Here is a 27,472-nt window from a genome sequence, read left to right as displayed (position 1 = left end):
GATCCCACGACCCTGAGATCTTGACCTAAGCTGATAGATGCTTATTCGCAAATTGCTCCCCTTGTGCTTGCCAAGACAGTGGCAGGTTTGTAGAATCATCCCTAACCTCATGCATCCCAAAGGAAATGGTTACCTTAGCCCTGCATCTCTCTCATTCCCATAGCATGCTCAAATTGTTCTCTACTGGTTGGTCATTTTGTGAACTAATTTGTATTGGGCTATCCCCTAAAGGAAGTTTCTTATACTCTTCCTGGTGCCTGGCAAATAGAAGGCATTCAGTAAGTATTTATCGAATGACTGAAAGATTGACTGAATCTGGAAAAAAAAAACCCACAACATTTATTTGGGATCCTATATAGATACAGGTAAATGGCAGCATTTTCTGCTCCTTCCAGAATGTTGAAACCCTTTGAGGCTGTCTTCTCATTTTCAAGGGGAAGCCCTCATTGGGTTTTAGAGTTCTCCGAGTTATCTGCATGTAGCAGCTTGGAAAGTGACACTTAGTTCCCTAGTGTTGTCAGTTTCTGGTAAACTCTTAACACCGACTGAGTTTAGGAATATAGTCTGGCTTAAAGTATTTAGAGCATCTAAGAAATTCACAGCATCCTTATGGATTTAAGTGGAGCTTTGGCTTTTTCTAGAGATGGAGAACTTGGTCTTGTAATTGTTGGACATCTGGGATGCTTGTTCAATTCAGTGTAAATTTAGAATACACATCAATGGCAGGACAAGATAAAAAAAAAACAAACCAATTTATGTACATATACACTCCAAACTGTTCCTGCTACACATCTAGTTCCTTTATTTCCCCACAGAAATCCTGAGTGATTGTTCTAAAGAAATGTGTTTCTCCCCTGAGCATCTGAGACTCACAAAGAATGTGAAGTTTCTTTGGCAGACATGTTTGTGGCAAAACAGATGGTTAAGATCCAATTATTTTTTATTAAGCATGATCCCCCAGCCCAAAGATTCATAGTTCGTTGGTTTACTGGGATCAGTGGACTAACTATGCTGTACTGTTTCACAAGTCTGACCAAGGAGTTTTATTTTTTAAGGGAGACAGAATATTTTATGGAAATATTTTAGACCTGGAAAAGGTTTACCTGAAAGACAGGATAGGAAAAAATATAAAAGGAAATCAGATCTTTATTATCTTGCACTTAAATGTAAATTTATCATTTTTCCTAAAAGAATTCATTCTATTTTTCAATTTGAACAAATAATGTAAAGTCACTATTGGAACTACTGTTAGCGTTTTATCTCAAAGTAGCTAAATGGCTTTGTTGCTCATGTGGGAATGGAAATTAGCTCTTGGCATGAACCACTTTAATTGAAATCAGTTTGTGGGTTGAGTTCCTATGCTGCTTGACACATGACATCATTTCCTGTGCTTTTCCCAATCCTCACTGTTTTTCTAAGATAGGATGAAGCTAAGTTTAACTTCAAATTTTAAAGCAACTATACACCTTTTCCTGACCTACTTAGAATATTATCCAAATTTTCACCAAGTCATTCCTTTTGTATATTTGTAGATAGTTTTTTAATTCAAAAGCATTTTGGCTGAGACATTTTAATAGAATCAGAGGAGCCTAAAATAACTATTTTAATCAGTTTACTGGGTTGCTTGACTTCTATAACAATGCTCCAACAAAGGATTTAGTTCTGCTTTTTACATGGGGAAATGAAGATAAAATATTTTTAATAGCAACCTACTTAGGGCTGTGTAATAGCCTGGGACATAATGGGCAATTTCTCAGTCTTAGTTTTTGAGGATAGCTTTTGATGTCATTATCTGGTGGTGTGAGTTAAGTAAGTGGAAATTACCTGAGTAAAGTTTTATACCACACCTACAAGTAGGCAAGGTACTATTCTAGGTGCTTAGGTATTAATTAATAACCATGATGCTTTCCATTCCAAAGAAGCTTTTGAACAAATGGGTTGAAGAGAGGAGAAATAACAAAAATAAGTTTTAGATTATATATATTTCAAAAAAGAAGCATAAAGTACTCTGGAGTCAGAGAAAAGAGGGCTCATATCTAGTGGGAGGAAGAAGAGAGAACAGGAATCAGAAAAGATCAAAGAAAAGAAGATATATTTGCAGTGGGTCTTAGAGCTAGGTAGGGATTATTTGCTAGCAGCTATGTGTGTTGTATGCTGGGGATTAAGGGTAAAGGACAAAGAGGATGAAGAAGAGATTCCACCAGGAAACGAGACTAATGTGTTCAGCATTTTGCTTGGCACATAGTAGGTAGTGTTGCGTGAATGAATGAATGATCAGTAGATCGGGGACTGAGCCATAGGGCATACTAGAAGTCTGCAGAGCAGCCCTGAAAGGCCCGTGGCCATACTGAGAGAGGGAGGAAGTTCTTAGCTTACTAGAGACAGGGAGCCTCTGGTAGTGCTTCAGTAAGTGTGTGACAAGTTCCTGAGAAAATGTATCCCTTTCAGCTTGACTCAGGTAACTCTTTGGTCCTCTGTGAGGGCATAGGAAATAATCACTTTGCTATCTCTTCCCCATTGTCATGCTGAAATCTGTGTAGCTCCTTATGGAAATGGTCCTTTCTCTAGAGGTCAACAGCCACTCTTGATACAGCACTGAGAGTCCTAACCAGGGCTACCAAAGGAGGTGGCTGCTGTGAGGCACCCTCTCTCTACTCGTAGTGGGTTTGGCCCCTATGCTCCAGGAAGGCTGAGCAGCTGATTGTTGTTCTTGCACACAAGAGGAGGACTTCTCTTCTCCCTCTGTAAAATTGTGCAACCTTTTTCTGTAGGAATATTCTCCCATAGCTTGGAGAACATGTCAGAGTATGCCAACTTCCAGTGCCCAATCCTAGTCTCCTTGTGTGGGGTTGTGTCAACAAGGATTAATGACGAATTCAGTCAAGCCTCTGTCTTCTCCAAGTAAGGTAGTTATTGTTTCCAGAGGACAAATGGGCAGCCTGGGATTCTGAACACTTCATTTTAGCATCCTAAATTATTGAATTAGGGACAGCCTACACACTAGAGAAGGGAGAGCACTCATTCCCCTTCACAGGCATCTGTCACTCCAGTTTCTTCTAGCGTCCCGTCTCACGTCCAAGGCTGCCTGCACCCCATGGTCCTTCTGCCCTGAGTAAAGTCACATGTCTTTAGGTGACAGGATGACAAAGAGTGGGTTTCAAACACTGCAGGTTTTATTTAGTTTAAGGTCACGGTTTAAACAAGCAGCTCTTTCTGAGCCCAGGTCGGCTGCCTCCCTTATCAGGCAGCCTTTTATTAAATGCTCTTGTAGGCAGTTTTTTCTCCTTTTTGCTGTCTCCAAAATTTCTTTTAACAAAATTCCTTGGAATTTCTCCCTCAGACCGTTTTCCTGGCCACCTACGTTGGGACTCTAAATCTTGTAATAGGAAAACTATTACCGTTGTAATCTTGTCTTGCTCAAGGCACTATTTTCTTGTTGGTATAAATTACAGAAATGACATTGAGTGGAAAGTCCTGCTAAATTAGGGAAGTCATTTAGCACCATTAAAGTAAATAGCAAAGAAACAATTGCATTGTAATTGATTTTATACTCACACATTAAAATAACACATTTAGTGTTGTCGTTAGGTTATTTCTGCACAAGTATGTGAATCTTGATAAACCATTTCATTTTCTCTCCAGATCACTACAAATCAATTCCTGTGATGTGTTGCAATCTACTTACTTAAACTGCAAAAGTAAATCATTCTTTTTTCTTTTCAAGTCCAACACTGTAACATTCGCTGTATGAATGGAGGTAGCTGTAGTGACGACCACTGTCTGTGCCAGAAGGGATACATTGGGACTCACTGTGGACAACGTAAGTAAACCATACTTATAAGTATCTCACTACATGCTAGACTATGTAGACGAATGTGTAGACAGATAGTAGACAGAAAGAATACAGAACTCAGTACTGATGGAGTCTCTTTGGTTATGTGGGATGTGGCATTTTTACGGAAGTCCAGTGCGTCTCATGGATGATCAGACCACTGACCTAATGCGCTTTGCACCAGATTTCTGACTGGAACCTTTGGAGGGGTGGTTTGACTCATTGTCTTCTCTTTATCTTCAGCACCCCACTTACCTCATCCCCTTCAGAATTCTTGTTTGTTCCAGACGTATACCTTCCATTTGATTGCTGAATATGTCCACCTGGTTTTTGAAGAAGCATCTCGAAGTATTTCAAAACTCAACCTCATCTTTCTTAAATATGTCCTTTTTCTTGATTAATGGTAGCTGCATCTCTCTAGTTTTCCAACCTAGATTCTGCTACTGTAATACTTAAACCACATGGTGTTTGCTTCGCTGGTTCATTCATGAACACTGTTTATTGCGGGTCTACTCTCAGTCGGTCCCTGCAGAAGAGGAAAATTCCTTTAAGAAATCTTACTTTTTATTACACTAAGATGAATATATACACCCAGCAGAAATATATACACCCATTCAGAAAAGTGAAAACAATAAAACAGTAAAATTCTCCATAATCCTGTCATTACCTTCCAGTCTTTTCTTTTTCTTTTTCTTTTTTTTTTTTTTACCTTCCAGTCTTTTAATGGATATTTGGTACATGAGATCTTATTGTATGCATAATTTTTCATACTCCTTTTTTATGTAATATTTTATTAGAAGTATTTTATAGTATTAAACATTTTAAAATGCTTTAATGGTTGCAGAATATTCCATGATATGAATGTTTTATTATTTATTTAATGAATCTTTAATGATGAAGGTTTATTCCTATTCTTTCCAGTCTTTGCCATTGTATATATATTTGCTATGATGAATAATGTTATTAGAAATAAACCAAGATTTATATAATTCCCCCAAGACTGTCCATGCACTGCAGTGTGGTAAGAATAATGACTGAGTTTTGGGTAGCCCACAACAGTAGTGTGGAGAGAGGAGACGCAGGACAGCTTCTCCAATGTGGGAGACCCTCGAGCTGAATCTTGAAGGATGGGGTGGAGATTCTTTGTCAGATGATGGGAGGTGGGCTTCTCATGCAGCTGACACAGCCTGGGTGGAAAAGCAAGATCATGGCATAGGACAAGCCGTCAGACACAGCACGTGTTTTGGTGTTACCAAGGGAGGTGAGGGGAAGGGAGATAAGGTCAGAATGGAAGCCCTGGACCAGGTTTTGAGTGCCTTTATGAATACCGTGTTTGCATCCACAACAGAGCCAGGGAAGAGGAGTGGGTTAACAGCCAAGAGCATTCCTCTGTTGAATAATTGACTCTCCATTTACCATATGCGAAGCACATTTTCAAACTCATCACATGCATTAACTCATTGAATAAAGCAGCAGTCTCCTGAGTTATAGAGGTATCTTTTACCTCTAGCAAATGAGGAGGTGGGGCACAGGGACATCAATGACTTGTCTAAAGTTCTATGGGGAGGGACTGGCAGAGTTAGGTTTTGAACCCAAGCAGTCTGATTTCTTGGCCTGTGCCTTTATTGCTATGAAATGCTGGCCTCAGGCACTTTACGTGCAATGGTTTACAATGAGAAAGATTTCAGTGGCCACAAGTAATGGTGTAATTGCAGGGGGAAGAAACAGAAAGCAGGAAGACTAGTACCAGGGCTGTGGCTGGAGAGCTGGTGGGAGGGTTGGAGTCCAAGGCATTTTTGGAAAAAAAAATCATGAAGAGCTGCTGGACATCTTCCTGCTCCCTTCGGTGCTCCTTGAGGGTTTAGCCCCAATTCTACCACACGACAGACATTTAGTTAACACTAGCAGAGTTAGAAAAACTTTCCCAGACCTTACTTTCCCAATCTATACAATGGGATGGTTGGCTTAGGCCATCTCAAGATTTCTTTTCTGTTTAAAATCTTCTCCTCCCCTGACTGTAAATCAAGAAGCAAATCAAAACAATGAATATACATAAACCTCTCTAATTCGATGATGAGAAATGGGTTTTTACCATAGGGATTGTGTCAGTTCAAGTCCTCTGATCCCAAGCAGATGCCAAGACAGAACTGGATATACAAGAGATTCATTGTAGAAAATACCTGTAAGGAAGAAAGGGGGAAGAAGGCATAGCAAGAGGGGGGGGGGCCTTCAGACTGCGATGTAGGTCTCACCCCCATGCAAGGAGAGGGGGACTGTGTAGGTTGTATAGAAGGTGCCTCAGACCAGAATGAAGCCTTGGTCAGGCTGATGGTGAGCCCAGAGCAAAGATCTCCCATGGGGAGAGTTCCGTGATGGGCAGAAATGCTCAGTCTCTGGTACCGCACTAAGCTTAGTCATTGGATGGTAGCAGCCAATCAAGGGCAGTTCTGTGCCCTTGGCGTGAACACGAGGCAGGTCTGAAGGTGCAATGGCTGGGGGCTGTCAGCCAGCTAAGCTCCTTACAGTAGGTTTTCTTGGAAGGAGATCTGAGCAGCTCAACTCCATGACTGCTGCGAGGATACAGATAAAGTGTGCAGGAGATACATGATGGAGGAATTAATTCAAAAGGAGGAGCTATTAGGGAAGCCTCATGGTGAAGTGAGATGGGAGCTGGACTTTGAAGTGTGGGTGGTATTGGCAAATTTGGCTCAGAAGAGCCTACCACCTGTGGATAAAAATGCCTAGAAAGAGGCCACGCGTGAAGGAATTGCAGGAAATTGTACAGAGAAGAGTCATTCGGGGCATGAGCTCTCAGATCCTATTTTAATGCCTTTTCTGGCAAGTAAATTGTCCCTCCCTCAAGCATTGTTGGACTTATCTTGTGAATAGACTGTTACAACAGTCAGTTGGGTCTTCATTACGGCACAAAATTCGGAATTAATGTTTGATCGTTTGCAGTTAATTGTGTGATTTAACATTCCATATTTCTGTAACAGTGACAGAGGCCAGCGTTTTCCCTCACGGGAGCCCTCAAATCATAAGCAAAAGAGTCAGCTTGCTAAAATGCAGTTCTCCTCCACCGACATCTCCTATAAACCACCATTTAAGATACAGAACTGAAAGCATTGCTCAGCTACTTCCCAGAATGAAGCTGTCGGCATCAACGTGGGTTCAAACTCACTTATTCCTGGCAGTTTAACCCGAGTTGACTGAGGAGCTTATGCAGAGCGGGAACTGGAGCAGACCTGTGGAAAATGAACACCAGGATGATTATTTAGGTTTTTTATTGTTGTCCCTCAGGGGATGGTAAGTGTTAGGTCATCAGCATCTGCTTTCAGGTAACGGCTCTCAGCTCCTCTCTCCTTCCCTTCCAGCTGTCTGTGAGAGCGGCTGTCTCAATGGAGGCAGGTGTGTGGCCCCGAATCGATGTGCCTGCACTTACGGCTTTACCGGACCCCAGTGTGAAAGAGGTAATTTTTTTTTAGTGGATTACTATAAATATGTTCTGGTGGCTAAAGCTATTCCTGACTTAAGCACATGTTGGCTTTATAGAGCGCCTGCATGAATTTTGTTGAACTTTAAGGACGTTTCTGATTTGTCACTGGGAAGGTTCCTGCGATGACAAGACAGTGGCCCTACGTCTAGGCATGTTATTCTATAATTCTTGCCAGGGGCCTGCAGGACTCACTAGTGTGCCTAGGCATAAGCACCAGTTGGCAGGCATCAAGATAAAGAGGGGAGACTTTTCCAAAGGGGTAAGGATTGAGCTCCTTGTTGTTCTAGTAAATTCGAGAACTGGCTCCACATGAAACATCTGTATGGAAAGGAAAAAATTTAGAGTGAAGAAAAATACTCTTAAAGATCTGTGAGGACCTACTGGGGGCCATAGGGGCATACAAACGTAGCATCCAAAATGCACTGGAAATGGCAGTTGCGGAGGAGCTGGTCTTTCACATACGTGGTTTATCCAGTACTCAAGACAGCCCTCTGAAGTGCATATGCTTATGGAAAGACCAAGTCTCCAGGAGGGCAAGGGATCTGCATAAGTTCACACACCTGATAATAGGCTTTAATTGGAATGTAGGTTTTCTGCGTCTAAGTCTGATGCTCACTGCTGCTCCTAATTGAAAGAAATGTTCTACCTATGTGTAAATGCGAATGTGATATTGAAATATATTTAGTGTGACATATTGTTGAGTTTTCCCTCTAACCCCCTGCACGTTGGCTTTATTGATTGTCTTGTCTCTACATTCATAGTTGTTTCTCATCATTCTGAGTTTTATGATGAAGGTGTGGGAGGTTTATTTCATACAAAACTGTACAAATAGTCATGAAAACACTCGTTAAAAATACTCATGAATCTTTTAAACTACAGTCATCACTTTTTATCCCAAGTTGTATAAAGGTTTTTTCTGTTCTAAGATGGAAATCTAAGATTCAAGTAGCAGATGTTGAATGTATGTTATGTTATAAACCAAGAGCAGAGATCGGTATGGGAGAGATTATTTTCTGCTTCTATTTTTACAAGTTCATTTAAACTCGGTTATTTGCTGATAAAGCAGTAATGCCTATTTTAGTAGGTTATAACTAGGTCATTAGTAATTGTAACAAGGGCCTAGAGTTACTCAGTCAATTACTATTATTACTGGATAAATTATATTGTTTCTTAATTCAGTACCACTACATGGTGTGATGAGTAATGCATCATGGGCTTTTAGCATCATTTTGGAGTCCCTCTTTAAAAGTGGTTCTCTCTATAACCTGAAGTATTTTTTATTGATTTGGAGATAATATATCTCTAATAGTGTTCAGAATAGTAAAGATACCTCTTTCAGTTAGCTAGTATCATTCTGTGGCCTTGTTATTACTCAGTGAAGATGTTGTGGGGTTTAAATTGTTGAGATTAAAATTGCTAGTGTGTAACTTGAACAGCGGTGTGTGAAAATAGTTCCTCAGATGATAATCTTGGGCTTAATTTATTTTAGAAAAATCACAAACAGGAGGAAGTGATAAGGCATTTTACCTCTAAGAAAGTGGTTAATGATTTACTATAAAGAATATGGATACCCACAGTTCAGGCATTGATGTTAATACAGTCTAAAATAAAGGGGACGTGATATTTAACCATTCCACAGTTATTTTTTCAGATAGTCTTTTTTCAAAAGACTTTACTTTTGGCTAAGATTAAGAAATGAAGGGAATGCATTGAGTTACTAAAATTCGAATCAAAACTGGCATATTATTCAGAGATTTCTCTATACTCGGAGTGTCTTTAACTACTCCATTTCATTATTGCTATCCTGAAATCTGCACCAAGGCACACATGTATTTCAGCCCCATAGATCTTTACAGTGGGGATTATCTAAATAAAATTAATCCCGAAATGGCAGATTTTCAGGCATGTGCAGTAGTGGAGGTTGGGTGGGAAACAGGCTCTCTTTCATTGTTACCCTTTGCCTGTTGTACCTGTGAATACCATCCCAGACCTTCAGAGGGGACAAAGAAAACACAAGTACAATTTCCCTCACTACATGGGAAAGGGGAGTCTTTTCGATTCCAGAATTGAATTTCCACTTATACAGTCTTCATTGTTTTCTGCTGTTACGGAAGTCATCTGCTTACCTCTTTAAAGAACTAGAGGCACGATATCCCTTTATTCAAACGCATGCTTATGATTTCAAGAGTGATTAATAAAAAGGTAGGACCGTGTCAGGACAAATCTATCCTGAAGCACGGGGAAGTGTTCAGTGTGACTTCTGAAGGTGGATTAGTATATTGGTTAAGTTGTTTATCACTTAAGTTGTTTAACTACCTAGGCTAGTAACATTATGTTTTAATTGGGTTATGGCTTTTTATTTTTAAAAAGAACTTCCAGGAACTCTTTACTAATCCCCTTTATCCCTTCCTGGAGGCTGAGCCAAGTGCTCCTTCTGCATTCTCCCTTAGCACACTCTCCAGGCCTGTTTTGATAGTGCTCACCACATTATGTTGAAACTGCGGGTTCTCATGCCTCTCTCCTTGACTAGGGTATAGCTCTTCAACAGTAACTATGGTTTCCTCAGCTTTTTAATTCTCACATGAAGTTCAATGCCTGATGCATAATACATGGTCAGTAAATGTTGAACTGGACTTATTTTAAAGCACCAGAAAATCTGGAGATACGATTATCACATCTCCTAGAAGTAATTGCTGTTTATTTGTGGATAGTCCTGGATACTTATCACCAGTTTCATTTTAAGCAGAATTTACAGTGTTGATGACTAATTGAATTTGACCCCATCTTTTACAAGTATGATCTTTTAGGGCCACAAGACTGTCATTTTTCAGTTGGAAAGGATGTAGAAAGAAAGGTACACTTTGACTAAAGCCAGGTGGCAATAAGCAAATAAACAACTTCCTATCATGATGTAATACGCATGGAAAGGACCATTTCAAATGTCAGTTACTAGTACCTCTCAGGATAAGCAGCTTTGTCCCCGGGCAGATACCGGAACTCTTTACATCTGTAACAACCTCAGAGAGCCTATGTAAGATTAGAATACCCTTTAGGGGTGACACTGGCAAGATTTGGATCACTTTGCGCCAGTAAGTGAATCTTAATAACCCATGAACATAGTGTTTGGATTTGTGATGGAGACAAGCAGTGGATTCATGCATGAATTGCAAATCAGAGCATTCATTCAACAAATGCAATCAGAACATGAAACAAAATTTGTCTCACTTGTGGCTTTTAGCCAGTAAAATAAATAATGTTTTTAAAAAATATCTAGGCTATTCTGTATTATCAGTTATTTCCTTTTTATGAAACCAAGTATGGAATAAAATTGTCTCAATACAAATATATATATATATAGTAGAAATACATACAAATACATATTTGTATATACTTGTATTTGTATAAATATATATTTGTAAAAATATATATTTGTATTTGTATAAATATATACAAATATATGTATTTGTATAAATATATATAAAAAACTAGTTTCATCTTTTTTAAAAGTTCATAAGAGCTTTTAAAAAGAAAAAAAATACATTTGGAAACAAACTGTCTTGGAAGATGAAACTATGATATGAAATTTTTATATCAAATTTAATCACTATTTTTTTTCAAATTTAATTTTATATTTATATATAAATATATACAAATACATATATTTGTATAAATATGTACAAATATACATTTGTATATACATTTGTACATATTTATACAAATACATATATATCTTAGCTAGTTAGCCTCAGCAGGCAGGTAGCAGTGATATTGTTTCCTGTCTCTGTATACTAAAAGGAAAAAGGAAAAGTGGAGACCTATGACTTGCTTGGCCTGGGGTGTTTACTTTTTGAAAACTGAATGTGAATACCTTTAGTTATGTTTTCCAGTTTGTCACAGTCTTTAGCATTCCCTATTGTGATGCATTCTGTTCACTTCATCCATTTTTAGTTTGCTTCCATTTAGGTTTGCTGCTTAGCCCCCATGGACACTTCAGTCTGCCACCTACTGTTACATTTACATAAAGTATAAATTGACACATAAGGTTCTTTGGATAGCTTTTTTCCCCCACTCCCCTTTGCTTTTGTCTTCTCTCTGCTGGGTTCTTGTGTAACTTAGTAAAACTTATCTTGCCTACCCTCAGAGGTATAGTATGTTAGCACTTCTTTCTTTTTTTTAATTAGGATTCCTTTTTTATTTTATTGCTTTGTTTGGCAGAGAGAGATAGAGAGAGAGAGCGCACAAGCAGGGGGAGAGGGGGAGAGAGAGAAGCAGACTTCCCACCAGGCAGGGAGCTTGATGCGAGACTGGATCCCAGTGATAGGAATCCCACCAGGACCCCGTGATCATGACCTGAACTGAAGGCACACGCTCAACCCACTGAGCCACCCAGGCACTCCTAGGATTTCTTATTAGAATATGGAAATGAGATCAGTGCCTATTTTGGCAGTGACAACACAAACTAGTTGTGTATTGTTATAGTTATTGCCAACAAGAGTATATGGAATCACATTTTCACTTGCCATTTTGCCTCAGAATGCTGACTACTTAAAATCTTACTAAATGCTCTTATATTAAACATAGTGAATCATGTGAGGGGATAAGACTTCTCCAGGTAAAAAGAAAGAATGAGGGGAATAGAGCTGAAGTTGGAGCTGGGAAGGGATAATGATGAAAAGGCTTGTGGAAGAAGAGAACAGAAGGTACATAGCGAGAACCCATGAGGAGAAGCAAGAGAATCAGGAGAGCACTGAGCCAAAGAAACTAAAAGCAAGGAGTTTAAGAAATAGCTTGACAATTGTTAGACTTTTCAAAGGGTAAAGAAAGAATGAGGATCAAAGAGAGGTCCTTTGATGTAGCAACACGTGACTTGTACTGGGTTCTTAGCATGTACCAAACAGCATACTGAACACTGTACTTGGGCAATTTGTAACAAGCTTATAAGCAAAGTCCTATTAGGAGTCCCATTTTACAGAGGAGTGAACAGAAGCAAAGAGAGGTCAAAGAGCTAGCCCAAGGTCAGACAGCTCATAAGAGGTGCAATCAAAAAACTGAAACCAGCTAGACTGGCTTAATAACCACTGTACTATATTTGGGTCTCACTGGGAAGAGCTTGTTAGTAACAAGAAAAAATTTTTCTGAGGAATCATAAGAAGAAATCTAGAACTCTAGGTTTTAACATGGAAGTAATAGATTTTTTTTTTTTAAAGCACTTTAAGAAATTCAGCTAGGAAAAAAAAAATTCAGCTAGGTAAATAGTTTCTCTCCTTCATAGAGCTGAACGAAGTTGCTTTTAAATAATTTCAAAAGCCAAGGGAAAGGAGTCTTGAGTATTGCTTGGGTGTCTCTAATATGGGGACTTGGGCTATTTCTGTTTGCTTGATTTTGATATTTTAAACATAAAAACCCACTCTTGGAGAAAGGATGATCCCTGTCTGTTAATAGCACATGTGAATTTACTCCAAAGCACTGAACCAACATTCTGAAATGTAGACACACAAAATGAATATTGTTGTTTGTACAATTACCATGGAAAGAGATACAGTTTACCTATGACATTATAATTCTTCAAATCATATTTGGAAACTTTTTTGGAATTCTCTTTACAGAGTCAGAATACATTTAAATGAGTATGTGAACATTTGTCGTCATTTCTGGGATGCGTTTAAATTTTTAGAAATGGTGTAAAATAGGGACTATAGTGGATAGTCCCCAAACACTTAAGTTGCTTGGGTTCAAAAATTGACTTAGCTTGTGAGACTCATAAAGCACATGGAATTGGATTAACATTCTAATGTTAGTTTTGATATGAGCCAGAAGATGGACCCTTTTGGAAGCATAAATGCTAATAACGAGGTATTTTCTATTGTTACCCATCTGGAGATTTTCATCATGTACCATCTGAATGTAAGCATGGACATGGGTTCTTCCCTGTCCCAAATCATTTGTTCAGTGTTAAATTCCTACCCGAGTCTAAACCGTGAAGACAATGCTTGGATTTATGCCAAATCAAGAAAGTCTGTTGGCTGTTCTGCCAGTTATTAGTTGATAAAATATAGGAGAAATCATTATTGAACTGATAGCTCTAAGAAGAATGAACAATGGAGGGAAAGTGAGTAGAATAAAAATGAAAATGTGGCAATAATTTATAGTCCACAGAAAAATGTGACCAGAGAAGTTGAACTAATCTCTGTTCATCATACTTGCCTCCTTCAGGGAATTCCAGTGTTAATGGAGCTGGAGAAGATGTTTAGGGTTTTGTTTGTTTGTTTGGGTTCTTTGTTCATTTTGCACAACAGTGGAAATAGAACAGAAGGCAGATAGGTTGGCTGTAATTCCAATTCATTCTCTCATGTGTGGTGTCTCTGATGACACATAAATGATGGTTTTGCCCAGAGATCCTTTTTAATGATTTCAATGAATAATTTTCAAAAAAACAAACCTGAAAGCAATTAAGCCATTATTTTGTAAAATCCAGGAAAGCAGCATCTGCGGTGTGTTTAGTGAATGGAAAGGGCTAACATATAATGACCCCAATACTTAATAACCAGGTAGTCTATTTTGGATGCATTTGCCTTATAACAAGAAAGTAGAAGCATGACCTACTTTCAGAATACTGCCTAGAATGCTTCACAGAATCAAGAGCTGATTTTCTGGTGCTTTTTTCCCTGGAGTTTTTCTGGATGGTACTGATGAAATCTAGACTCCTTTTTCCCTTCTGTCTCTCTGGAAGTATGGTTAACACCGCATTTCTGATACTAATTTTACATATTAGGTGGCTATTATTAAAGTCCCCAGGATAAGGGTCACAAGCTAACTTCATTCTCAAAGTGCCTTTGGAGTGCAAAGCTCTGTGAACTATGAATTTCTTTTTCCTAAAATGTAACAGGCAAGGAACTACTCTTATTGAACTATGTTGAGGCACTTGTGAGCTTGCCTTTGGAATTCAGTCTAATGGAAAGTAAATGCGCATGTGTAGATAACAGGGGCCGAATGCCCAAATGTTACCATGCATCCGAAGTGGTATTGCAATATTTGGCAGTTGGTCGATCATTGGATAAACTTGATCTTCCTAGAACATTTCCATGAAATGCATCTGTTGAGCTAGACATTCGGGTTTGGTGGTTGAGTAATAACCATATGCACATCGGAAACTTAATCTACCATGCCCCAGAACACTCCATGTGCCTCGTATGAGCAAGCAGGACTGGTGGGAGGCCATCACAAAGTTTAATTTTTGTCTCCACTTACTAGCCCTCTCAGCCCACTCAGTGGGCTAGTTTTCCCCAAGCTGGTGGATGGCATTTTCTGGTCCATTTCAGAATGTCTCCCCTGTGGGTCTCTTATGTGAGAAAAGATGTCCGTATTCTTATTGGTTGCTTACATTTCCTTCCTCAAGCCCTGGATGTCCAGTGGCACCTCCGGCCATTTGGGACCTCTTTGTCACTCCACCCCAGGTAACCCTCTGGGCGCCTTGTCTTGTGAAGGGATCTAAGCCCACTCCACACCAGCTTTCTCTTGCTGTAGTTCACAATGACCTGCTGGAAAACATTCATGCATTGTTGTTGGGTGTTTTTTGTTGCTGTTGTTTTTGTTTGTTTGTTTGTTTGCCACAATACATTTTCAGAGTGCAAACTAACTTCAACACAATAGCAACCTCCCCCTTAAACCACGTCAGGCATCTGGACAGCTAGTTTCCTGGCATTAGATGGCTCCCAATTCACAGTGTCCTCCAAATTGCAGCGGATACATATCATGCAGTCTGAGTAGTCTCCTGGAAGCCCCTCTCATGATTTGTCATCATAATGTGGTCTCCCACCAGCTTCCTAGAAAGCTAGTGACAGTCCAGCTCTCTCTCAAGCAATCTCATCTCTGACTCCTTCAGACATGTTTATATTCCTTTTAGGCATGAGGGTTTAAGAGCCCTGTGACCAGATTGTCATTACCTCCTTTGCAAATTCCGCATCATAGTGTCACACTTGACTTAGAATGTGGCATCTTTTATCTTGGCGCTTCAATTGAAATGTTCATTTTAACATCCTCTAATATCAAAATGAATCATTTAATATAGTTCTTAAATTTGAAAAAAAATAGTGATTAAATTTGATATAAAAATTTCATATCATAGTTTCATCTTCCAAGACAGTTTGTTTCCAAATGTATTTTTTTTTCTTTTTAAAAGCTCTTATGAACTTTTAAAAAAGATGAAACTAGTTTTTATAAGTTAGTAGCTTCACTTAATATTTGGATCATTTTTCAGTCTTGGATACTCGAAGTATTATTGTAATACTGACCAAGAGCAATACAATGTGAGCCACATATAGAATTTTAACTATTCTAGTATCCACATGAAAAAGTGAAGAGAAACAGATAAAACTAATTTTAGTAATATATTTTTGCTTAACCCCATATATCTAAAAGTTGTATTTTAATAGTACTACAAATTATTGGGATATTTTGCATTCTTTTTTCCATCCTAAGACTTTGAACCTTCATGATATTATGCCACATCTCAGTCTAGGCCAGCTAAGAGCCAGCTGTGGCTAGTGGCTACCACATTGGACAGCACAGCTCTAGAGATTTGCTTCTAATATTACACATCAACACTTCTCCTAAGGTCTCTATGAAGTCACCAGTTTTCCTTCTTCCCATTGCCTCTTCTCCAACTTTTAAGAAAACAGTGTCTTAGAGAATCAGAACCTTTCCTCTGATATTTAAAAATAAACCAATATAAGACAAAACAAAACAAAACTAGAGGTTTTAGGTTAAAGTCAAGTTTCTTAGGAATTTCTAAGTTGAATTTTGCTCAAATGTAAGTGCTGAGCAAAATCTCTTGTAGTCATGCCAGTTAGGTTGTAAGAACTATAGCAAATATTTCATAAAGGCTCAGGCCGGAGCTGGGCACAATGGTGGAATCAGAAGGAAATTCATGGTTCTTGTCATCAGGGACTAAAAATCATTTTTTAAAAAGTTAGAAATGCATATGAAAAATAGTAAAATAACCAAAAAGGTCAAGTATTTAGTTAGGTAGAGTAGATGAAAAGTACCACAGTTGAAGGGAAGAGATAGTACAAAGACGCAGAGGCTGGAATTGACCAGGGGAAAATTGACCAGGGGCTGGAATTGACCAGGGCAAAGTTGCCCTTAGGAAGTCCTTGCTATGCTAGCTTTCTCAGTGTTGGAGACCTATGAGAAAAAAAGGGGGTATGATATTAACTTGCTCAGCTCCAAAGAAGGGCAGGTCTATTTCAAATCTCTCTGTGGTGCCCTTCTGTTCTACTGAACTATGGCTTCTGCAATATTTCTGTATAAGACTGGGTATTGGGATTTCAAAAAAGTTATTATATATATATAAGTTAGTGGATGGACTGGTTTATTTCTGAAACTCTTTTTTGCTTAATCCCATGGATAGCAGCCTGGAGACCCTTACCAATTTTATATGCTCAGTTGAGAGTCCTTGAGAATGCTTAGTGTTTATGTTCCCTAGTTGTTATGGCCTCTAGAGAGTCTGTGCTGTTTTTGGTTTATGAATGTATATTGGACAAATATATGGGACTTCATGGTCTAGATGATGTGCCAAAGTACTTTTTGTAGAACATTAGTCCCATAGGGGTTCCATGAAATGAAGTTTCCATGGATGGTCAATAGCATTTTGGAAACTCTATACCATGTCCTCTTTTGGAGAGGCAGTGGTTGTATTAGCATGTTAGCTCTTGGGAGCACGTCAAGAAGGTAAATGTTTTTACTTAGTTTAACTCAGCACTTCTAAATCCATGAATTTTAGAATCCCCATCTCCCCTTTCATCCTTTTCTCCATTAAATCCTTTAACATCTTTATCCTGAGGATCTGGATTCTGATTATTTTAGCAGTTATTCAGAAAATCACTTGACATACCTGACAATACCTTTGTGTTCTATGTAGATATTTTAAATCCATATGCGATCCTTATCTGAAGATGAATACTTGTCTACTACATGTCTAGAGGTTCTTGGGGGAAGATTTTCAACATGTGGTGACTCACCTCTTGTGTTCCTGAGAGGATTCATTTGGACATACACTGAAGTTCAATATGAAACACCCGTTCTCAGGGGTTTGGTTTTCAAACACTCTAAAGTATCACCTAGGCGAGGTGGTGGGTGGGTTACTAACATTAAGTAGAGATAAACACCTGGTTCAGAACGGTTTGATGGGATCAGCATATATGCCCTTGGGTTTCTATCAGCATTGGAGGGTTCTACTTATCAGAATTGGAAGAATCGGTTGTTTCTAAAGCCAGAGCTTCTTTTTCTAGATTGGTTAAATTATTTTCATTCAAGGTCATCTTTAAGGCTTACTCCTCCAGTTCTTTCCTGACCATAGGGAGCGCCAGCTCCCAACTCCATCAGTTACCGGGCAACTTCACTGACATCACTCGCTTTGGCTGCACAGACCTCCTCCATATTTCTGTTTGATGGTTAATATGTGCATTAAAGGTTTAGTCTTTGTCATTCACTTTAAACCACATTATCCATTTTAGTATTTTTATTCCTCTAATGAATTCTTTTTTTTTGTACTTCATTATATTTTTAAATAAATAAAGGACCCAGTCCTTATCTTTGGATATGTATGTACGTATGTGTGTGTTTGTATATACATACATACATATGTATATATATATATGGTTTTTAATGATGTTTATTAGGAAGTAAGGAATAAGCATGTTCATCATGTGAAAAACTTTTTTCCATGCACATTTACTGATTCTTGCACTGAGACACTTATGTCAGCATGAAAACATCTAGAATCCTGTTTTGCCTTTTAGGAAGCCTTATAAATAAGTCATAATATTTTAAGTTTTCTTAAAAGTATTTTCTTTACTAAATGAAACATAAAAGACATATTAATTTAAAAATATGAATAAATGTATACACACAGGCATGAATATATATGTGAATACACACACACATATATTTTTTAACTAGTGTTTCTAAAAAAAAATTAAATTTGACCTATCCGATCCCATGATCTGGGAATTATCAAATTTGGCGATCTAGTTCTAATTTGGGGGCTATTAAAATGCCGATTAATATGTAGTTTTCTAGTTGGGCTACGGTGCTTCCTATAGACCAAAGAACAAAAATTATGTCTCATTGAGTACCAAGCCCAGTGCTGTGAGGAGAGCAGGTATTTATTAAATCTTTGTTGATTTACTTAATTTAACTATGGAATCTTGAAGTTGTTGAGAGATATCATTTAAATATTAAGTATACTTGTTTAATTCAACATTTAAAAAAAGTATTCTGAACAACAGTACCTACAAATGCCTCTGTATTTCATGTGGAAATATGAGTACAGATATTGATAATTAAAATGTGTGGGAAGTGAATTATTCTGTGGCACACATGAAAGGAAATGTTCTCCAACTTTCGTACCGTATTCCCTCAGCAGCAATCCCTTTTCTCTGAACTGTTTCAGAAGAGCTCTCTAAGTAAACAATAGATTGCGATATTTATTCCTCAGGAAATAAAGAATGTTCTAATGGTTCAAATCATAAAACAGACCCATTTCTGTCTCTGTCCCTGGAGATCCCTTACCCTCTTGTCTGCCTCCTCATAAGAGACATTGTTAACCTTCATAGTTGTAGTTAACTCAACTTGGTGAAAGGGAAGGCTTGAGGGCTTGGGGGCAAGTTTTACCCAAATTGAAAATGGTTTTATAAACATACATTAGCTCTTAGGGATCATTTCTTTCCTAAAGTCCTAATGGAAAAGGCTTATATTCTGTTAGGGATTCCAGTGATTTATTCTTTAAATTCAAACTAGTGACCATTAAAAGACAAAGGCAAAACTGTGGCTCTCCAGAGGTAAATTTTGATTGATTCTTTGTATAATGATTTGTAAGCTTCATTTGCAAAGTGAAGAATATTTTGGAACTTTCTTGTTGTACTATGGGAAAAATAAAAGGCAGAGGCATACATACCTTTAAATGATACAAAATTGGCTTTGGATAACAGTGTGTAATAGCAATTTGAACTGCCCTCTTTGAGGGAAACAACCCTTAAACACCATAGAAAATTCTTTAATTTAAAAAAAAAAATAGCACAATTTGGAGTTGGCTAGAGCTATTTCTTTTCAGACCTTATTTAGGCTTCATTTCTTTCTACAGTGTTTTTCCACACTGCCAAGCAGAACAAGCTATCACAAACCCAAACAAAAGGCAATGACTGAGGAGTCTTTACAGCCCTTTACTGAGCCAACCTGAAGAGTGCATGGGGCTCACATGTTCCCATGACTCCTAGGTTGTTATTCTTGATTTTTCATGAATGAGGGTAAATGATAGGAAAATAATTTTCAAAACTAAATTTTATTCCAAAAGAATCCTCATTCCAACCTATCATTATCACATGACAATAATTTCAGTGTTTTAATTTAAGATGCCTAATTAGGAGATTTTATGTTTTTTTCAATTGCCTGACCATTCCTAGAAAACTGGTTAAGAGCTCAGACTTTGGGGGAAAAAATCCTGTTTTCTGTATTTATGGGTCTGATTTTGCTTTTTGTTTGTTTATTCGTTTGTTTTGTTTTTTAGATTCCACATTTAAGTGGAATCTTGTGGCATTTGTCTTTCTCTATCTGATTTATTTAATTTAGTATAATACCCTCTAGGTCTATCCCGATTGTCTCAAATGGCAAGATCTTATCCCTCTTTATGGCTGAGTAATACTCCACTGTATACTCATACCACATCTTCTTTATCCAGTCATCTGCTGATGGACACTTGCATTGCTTTTGTATCTTGGCGATTGTAAATAGTGCTATAATAAACACAGGGGTGCATGTATCTTCTTGAATGACTGTATTCATTTTCTTTATGTAAATATAAATATAAATGTAGTAGAATTATTGAATCATATGGTATTTCTATTTTTTAATTTTTGAAGAACCTCCCTACTGTTTTCCCCAGTGGCTGTACCAATTTACATTCCTACCAATGATGCTTGAGTGTTCTTTTCTCCTTATCCTCACCAAAACCTGTTCTTTCTTATGATGTTGATTTTAGCCATTCCAACAGGTCTGAGGTGATATCTCATTGTAGCTTTGATTTGTATTTTTCTGCTGATGAGTGATATTGAGCATCTTATCATGTATCTGTTTACCTTCTGCATGTCTTCTTTGGAAAAATGTCTATTCAGGTCCTCTGCCCAGTTTTTAAATTGGATTGTTTGTTTTTTTGGTGTTGAGTTGTGTAAGTTCTTTATATATTTTGCATATTAACCCCCTATTGGATATATTTGCAAATACCTTCTCCTATTAAATAAGTTGCCTTTTGGTTTTGTTGATGGTTTCCTTCATGGTGCAGAAGCTTTTTATTTTGATGTAGTGCCAACAGTTTATTTTTGCTTTTGTTTCCCTTGCCTTAGGTGACATATCTAGAAAAATGATGCCGATGTTGGCCAGTGGCCGGGTATTCTAAAACCAGGCACTTCAAACCTCCATTTGGAGTTCAGTTTTGTTAAATGTGCCCCTAGAAAGCTATAATATGAAGCTGGAAATGAAGTGTTCAAGAAGAGATGTGAGTTTATCTATTGTATTATCAGTCATTTCCCAGGCACTGTGTTAACGATTGGAGATGTGCAATAGTGCCTGAAACACACTTACCTCTGCCTTCAGGAGTTATACGCTAATATGAGAAGCAGAGATTATAAAAGTAAACAGAGAAACAGCACAGTACCGAGGTGGTGAAGACCACGAAGGAAAACAGAGGGTATGAGAGCAGAGAACAATGATGCATGTGGACTGGTGGTCAGAGAAGGAGAAGTTGCCAGCCATGTGAAGAGTGAGGGGAAGCTTTCAAGGTGGGAGGAAGAATGTGTGTCAAGGTCCTAAGATGGCAAGCCCATGATGAAATGCAAGAAGCATTTACGGACAGAGTTCAGACAGTAAGGAATAGTGACGGGAGGTGAGGTGGGAGCAGGGGTCAGGAGAATGTTGTAAGTGAACATTGTGCGGCATATTAAGACATGAGCAGTGATGCGGTGTCACCCACATTGAAGAACGAGAAGAACACTGTAGATTTTTCTTTTAAGATTTTGTTGTTGTTGTTGTTATTTGACAGACAGAGATCACAAGTAGGCAGAGAGGCAGGCAGAGAGAGAGGAGGAAGCAGGCTCCCTGCTAAGCAGAAAGCCCGATGCAGGACCCGATCCCAGGACCCTGAGATCATGACCTGAGCTGAAGGCAGAGGCTTTAACCCACTGAGCCACACAGGCGCCCTGTAGATTTTTCTATGTTGCATTAGAAGCTGAGGGCTTAGGTGGTCCCTGAGAATCTGCCCTGAAGAACCCCCCAATACTGACCTACTTAAGGTGGGAGAGTGCTTTTTGTAGGTTTGAAACCAGGGGAGTCTTGAGTTTTATGTTACTTACATTGCTTCTCTTCTAAGCACTGTGTTTCTGTTAGGACTCTGACCCCTAACATTCCCTTAGGAAAGTAATTAAACTGGAACTTAGATGGCTTGAAAATACATAAAACAAGTACACCATGAAAATGGTTTGCTGAGGCATCAGCATGTTGAGAAAATTCATGCATTTGAGTGGACTTCTCCCCAGGGAACGCCTTTGGATGTCCTAATAGCAGTTCTGGTATCAATAAATCATTTACTGTTTGGACAAGTCATGGCCACCACCTCCGTCACTAGATACATTTGTAATGGTTTATGTGGACAATAACAATAACCACCTAGCAACATACTGTTTGGTCATGTCATTCTTATAATACCACATGTGGTTTTGCCAGCTTTGGATGGATCAACTCTTGCTGTGTCTAAAATATATATATTGCAAGTTAAACAGCAAATATTGTTGGAGACCCACTGTGTAAGGTACACGACATGCCGCATGGTTAATGGCTTTACATAAGAATGACACATTGGTGTTTTTTGCCAATTTTTTAGTGCTTTCCCTGCTGCTTGAGAGAAGGGACTGTATCTGTCTTGTTTTATCATTTTACCTCCAATGTTAGGCACCTAGTAACTTAGTATTCGCTGACTGGGTGAAGGAGTAAGTGAATAGTTTTTAGGCACATTTTATTTCTCATAACACAAGTAGGAAATTAATATCTGCTATCTCTACTTTTAATGGATAGTTTTCCGCTTGACTTGTCAGATAGCTGGCTAAGTGAATTCTTTCAAGTGTTAATACCTCAGAAAAGCCAAAGTTATGTGATCTCCTCCACGTATGCAGTACTTTATAGACATATACACAGCCTCACTTTGTCCTTAGAGCAATCTTGTGAGAATACTCATATTTTATAATCAAGGAAATAGATTGGAAGGACCCTCTGTGTCTCACATAAGGCACACATCAAAGAAAGAAATCTGTTTTCTACCTCTGCCCAGACTATGGCACACCCATATTTTCCAACAAATATTTGCCTGGGTTTTAGAGCTACAGTCATCTGTAGGATTATATTTGTTATTATTAATTATCTTTAATTTAACTCTACCTTTCTTCCTTTCTCTCCATCCCATGAACGTCTTTGATTATCAGTTGTCCTGCTGATATTTGGCTATTTCCATTCTCTCTCTCAGTCTTCAGACCAAGTTTTCAAAATACTAAATTTTATGGGACCAGGCAAATCTTTGCAATTGAATTTGTTAGGGAGGGCTGGTCTTTAATTAGAAGCTGATACTGTATGATGAAAACATTTTTGCCTAGGCCAAAGACAAATACAGTGATGGATGTGGGAGCTTAGCTGCAATTGAGCTGTGAAGGGAACAAGAGGAGAATGTGGTCCCAGTGGAGCCTGAGAACGCACAGACTCAGAGAATCTGGATGTATGAATGGATTGCTTGGCCCTGGTGTAATTTATGTAAGCATGAAATTAGACCAGGTGTAATGGTGTGTGTATTCAGGGAAGGGCTGAGAATTGGTTTTTCTTTTACGAACAGTTTGTTTCATTGATACACATGTCAGGGGATTTGCAGCTTTGTTCTTATAAAAATAGCTGGGGATTTAGAGTAGAATAGTCTCCTCTATAGGCATGACCTCCATGAGAATGGAGATTTCTGCCTGTTTTATCACGATGCCTAGCATAATGACTGACACCTAGTAGATGCTCACTAAATATTTGTTGACTGAAAGAATGGATCTGGCATGCAACCAGCCTCTCACATTTTAACAACAGGGCTGCGTTCAGAGTGGACTGAATGATTTGCAAATGTGTTGCCATAACAATGTCTTGAACTGACTTAACCCAGTGACAGCTCAGGCTGAATCAAGGTTATTGTTTGATGCTTGTCTGCCCCACTGTACCAATGCAGGCAGTTTTAGCCACAGTTTCCAGGGGGTAGCTTCCTACACCCTGACTCACTGTATTTGATTTTGAAATTATAATTAGTTGTAACTAAACTCTATAGGACACAATGGTTAACTTCAGCTAATCTGTGGCTGAAAATGGGATAAGAATGAAAAGAATTAAAATGGATTGCTTTGGATAGTCTAAAGTGACACGGATTAATATGCTATCAATTTTCTTCCCCTGAGAAACATTTGGTCACAAGGAGATCTGGCTTTCAGAAGAAATTCAAATTTGGTTCTGTGGCTTTTGGCATAGTCTAGCATCACTGGAATGGTCTAAGTAGATTTTGTTTCTTTTTTCCCATGCCTTGCCATAGTTGTTCAAAAAGACCCAATCCAGTGTCTTGACTGTAAGGTTATCTGTCAGCCATAGGCTGAGCACTATCCTGCCAAGTCTCAATGAAAAGCCAGTAGACAGAGTGTGCTTGGGCAGTATATAATTCTACGCAAAGCATCTCAGAAAGCTTGAGAAGCTAATGTTAGGGGGAATATAATGTGGAATTTCCATGAAGGAACTAAGAGAGAGAAAAAGACTGATTTATTGATCGATAGGTTGAACTCCAAAGAACAGGGGCTGTATTTCATGTTTTGTAGTGCTAGGAAACTACAGACTTTTAACAAATGCCTTTCAATTGCCCCAAGAAATATGAATGTCATGTTCATTAGATTTTCAGGAACTAATGGTCCAAAAGACTTTGTGTTTTCTTTTTGCCATGGTGCGTGCATAGTGGCTGTATGTTTTTCTTTGATAGCGTCACGGTATGGGTAGGTATGAGGATCTGTTGGCTGAAAAACAACAGGAAAAAGTGCAAAGGAGGAAAAGAAAATTAAAGTAAGATGTTGGATTAAAAATAACAAGAATGGTGGATATTTCAGGCTTTCTTTTATAACTTGAGGAACTGCCAAAAAAAAAAATCTATCTTTTCAATTTCAAAATTCATGTTTCGTAGCTATTCACTGATTCCTGTTTCTTCTTCAAACTCTATTCGGTATTAAGCATATTTCAGGAACTTCCTGTTCACTAAATAAATATAAAATGTTAACAAACGATTATGCTATCAAAGCAAGCATTCTCATCCAAAATATTTTAAAGAAATGACAGGGCAAGCCAATCACTGTCTTGAGAAACAATGAAGAACTTATTCCTTCATCCATCACAAATTTTTCCTTAAATTCTTATTATTTGGGCTCTTTTCTCCTGCCTTTTAATTCATTCCATTTTAGAATATCATTCATCTCAATATAGAACTGATTTTAGAATAAATAATTTATTTTATGAGTTCCTTTTTTAACTTCAGGAAGTTAATACAAGTAATAACTCTTAGTCTTAATGGTTGTTCAAAAACATACGCACCTTGCCAACCTTAGGACATTCAGATGAGTTGGATCTAAACATGGATGTGTTTCTTTAAGTATGGAAGAGGTACTCATAGATTAGGAACACTTCCTAGGACATGGAGCCTGAAAGGACCTGACTTATAACTTAATTTTTCTTTCCTTGACAGTTTGGGAAAGGATAGGACAGAGCATGCTCTTTTCATATGTAGTTCTCTGGATCCATGTGGACTGAGATAAGAGGTAGAAGTCAAAAGAACGCTACCTCTCGGTCAGAAGATGTCCAAGTATTCTCATCATTGTTCATGTCCTGAGCTCTTCCAAACATCCACAGCTTTCAGAAAGCTAGCTCTAGGCAAGTTGAAACTTTATAGAATATAAAAAATGAAAAATACCAACTCTTCCTTCCCTGCTTTTTTGAGAGAGTGGTAGAAATATATGTTCAACTGTATATAGTTGAAACCACAGTATAAAAAGAAAAAAAGAAGGGCTGTTGTTGCTTTTTTTTTTTTCTTTCTCCAAATCTTTAAATTCCAGTTAGTTAAAATATGCTATAATACTAGTTTCAGGTATAGAATTTAGAGACTCATCACTTACATGCAACACCAGTGCTCATTGCAAGTGCCCTCTGTAATCCCCATCACCCATTTAATCCGTCCCCCAACCCTCACAGCTCCAGTAACCCTCAGTTTGTTCTCTATAGTTTAGAGTCTGTTTCTTGGTTTAACTCTCTCCCCCCTGCCCCCCATCACCCACCGTGTTCATTTGTTTTGTTTCTTAAATTCTACACGAGTGAGAGCATACAGTATTTGTCTTTCTCTGACTGACTTATTTTGCTTGGCGTAAAACTGTCCAGCTCTATTCATGTTGTCGCAAATGGCAAGACTTCATTCTTTTTGATGGTTGAGTAATATTCCATTGCATATATATATACACCACATCTTCTTTTTCCATTTATCAGTCAATGAGCACTTGGGCTATTTCCATAATTTGGTTATTATAGATAATACTGCTTTGAACATTAGGGTGCATATATCCCTTCAAATTAGTACTTTTGTGTTCTCTGGGTAAAGGCCTAGTAGAGTAATTGCTGGATCATAGGGTAGTTTTATTTTTAACTTGTTGAGGAACTGCCATACTGTTTTCCAGAGCAGCTGCGTGAGTTTGCATTCCCATGAACAGTGTAGGAGGTTTCCCCTTTTTCCATGTCCTTGCCAACATCTGTTGGTCCCTGAGATATTAATTTTAGCCGTTCTGACAAGTATGAGGTGATATCTCATTAGAGTTCTGATTTGTATTTCCCTCATGGTAAGTAATGTCAAGAAGGGCCATTGTTAAAATTAAGCAACAGACCTAGCAGTAATCATGTAACAGGTTTGCTTCATACATGGAATTTGCCATAAGTTCAATGAATATGGTATTTCTAAGAATTTAGTTTTGCCAGAAAATTATCCATTATAAGCATGTGAAGAAAAACTTCCCATTCTCTGCTATAATTATTATGTTCAGGCATAATTAATAATCATAATTAATAATATCATTATTATGTTCACCCAAAAATACTTTCTAGTGTCCTGGGTTCCATCTCTAGCCCTCACATTGTGTTTGCCTTGCCTGCCCTCCCTTCAGAGCTGCACTCACCACTCAGGTACATAGTCACTGTAAGTGTCTACAAACTTTCACAAGTTGGAGATGCATTTTTGCAGCTGGTATTTTTCACCTAAAAATCAATCACAGGATGCCCTTTGGAGAGCACAGGTTTAAGAATGGAACATTAACAAAGGATACATCAAACCACAGACACTTTTAGTTGGTCCAGTTCACTGGGTTTCTCCACAGCCTGCAAAAATAACATTATTACCAGCAGAGGTATTGTTTTGTCCAGAATGTTTAGTCATTATTTCTGTGAACATATATTTTGAGCATGGATGTGGAGGCAGGTACTCAATGCTTCTTAACTTGAAGATTCTAATTTTCTTCCTTATTTTTTCTCTTTTATTTATTTTTTAAGATTTATTTATTTATTTATTTGACAGACAGAGATCACAAGTAGACAGAGAGGCAGGCAGAGAGAGAGAGGAGGAAGCAGGCTCCCTGCTGAGCAGAAAGCCTGATGTGGGGCTGGATCCTAGGACCCTGGGATCATGACCTGAGCTGAAGTCAGAGGCTTTAACCCATTGAGCCACCCAGGCGCCCCTATATTTCTCTTTTAACAAATGAGGTAAAAATAAATTTGAACCATTTGCCAACCTTCGAAGATTTGATTTAAAAAAATTTTTTTTTCTCAAATATTTGAACCAATAGAATTGTTCTTGTCTGCTCCATCCATCCCTGGCTAAAAATATATACTCTATTCTTCAATTTCTTCTTATAAAAAAAGAAATTCTTCTTCTTATAAAAGAAGAAATTCTTCTTCTTATAAAAGAAGAAATTCTTCTTCTTATAAAAGAAGAAATTCTTCTTCTTTGTTCTAAC

At 38.1% G+C, this 27,472-nt stretch overlaps 1 protein-coding gene across 1 annotated transcript in view; it reads left to right on the top strand.

Moving 5' to 3' along the window:
- Window positions 1-27,472, top strand: part of FBN1 (fibrillin 1) — a 232,288-nt gene that overhangs the window by 34,639 nt on the left and 170,177 nt on the right. Inside the window, exons 4-5 of the mRNA XM_059372774.1 lie at window positions 3,725-3,820; window positions 7,207-7,302. Of these exons, the coding sequence (XP_059228757.1) occupies window positions 3,725-3,820; window positions 7,207-7,302 (192 nt within the window). The remainder of the gene's footprint in view (window positions 1-3,724; window positions 3,821-7,206; window positions 7,303-27,472) is intronic.

This window comes from Mustela nigripes, chromosome 13, assembly GCF_022355385.1.
Source record: "Mustela nigripes isolate SB6536 chromosome 13, MUSNIG.SB6536, whole genome shotgun sequence".
NCBI classification, from domain to species: Eukaryota; Metazoa; Chordata; class Mammalia; order Carnivora; family Mustelidae; genus Mustela; species Mustela nigripes.
The sequence above is the reverse complement of the archived record's forward strand: the minus strand, read 5'-3'. Positions and strand labels throughout refer to the sequence as shown.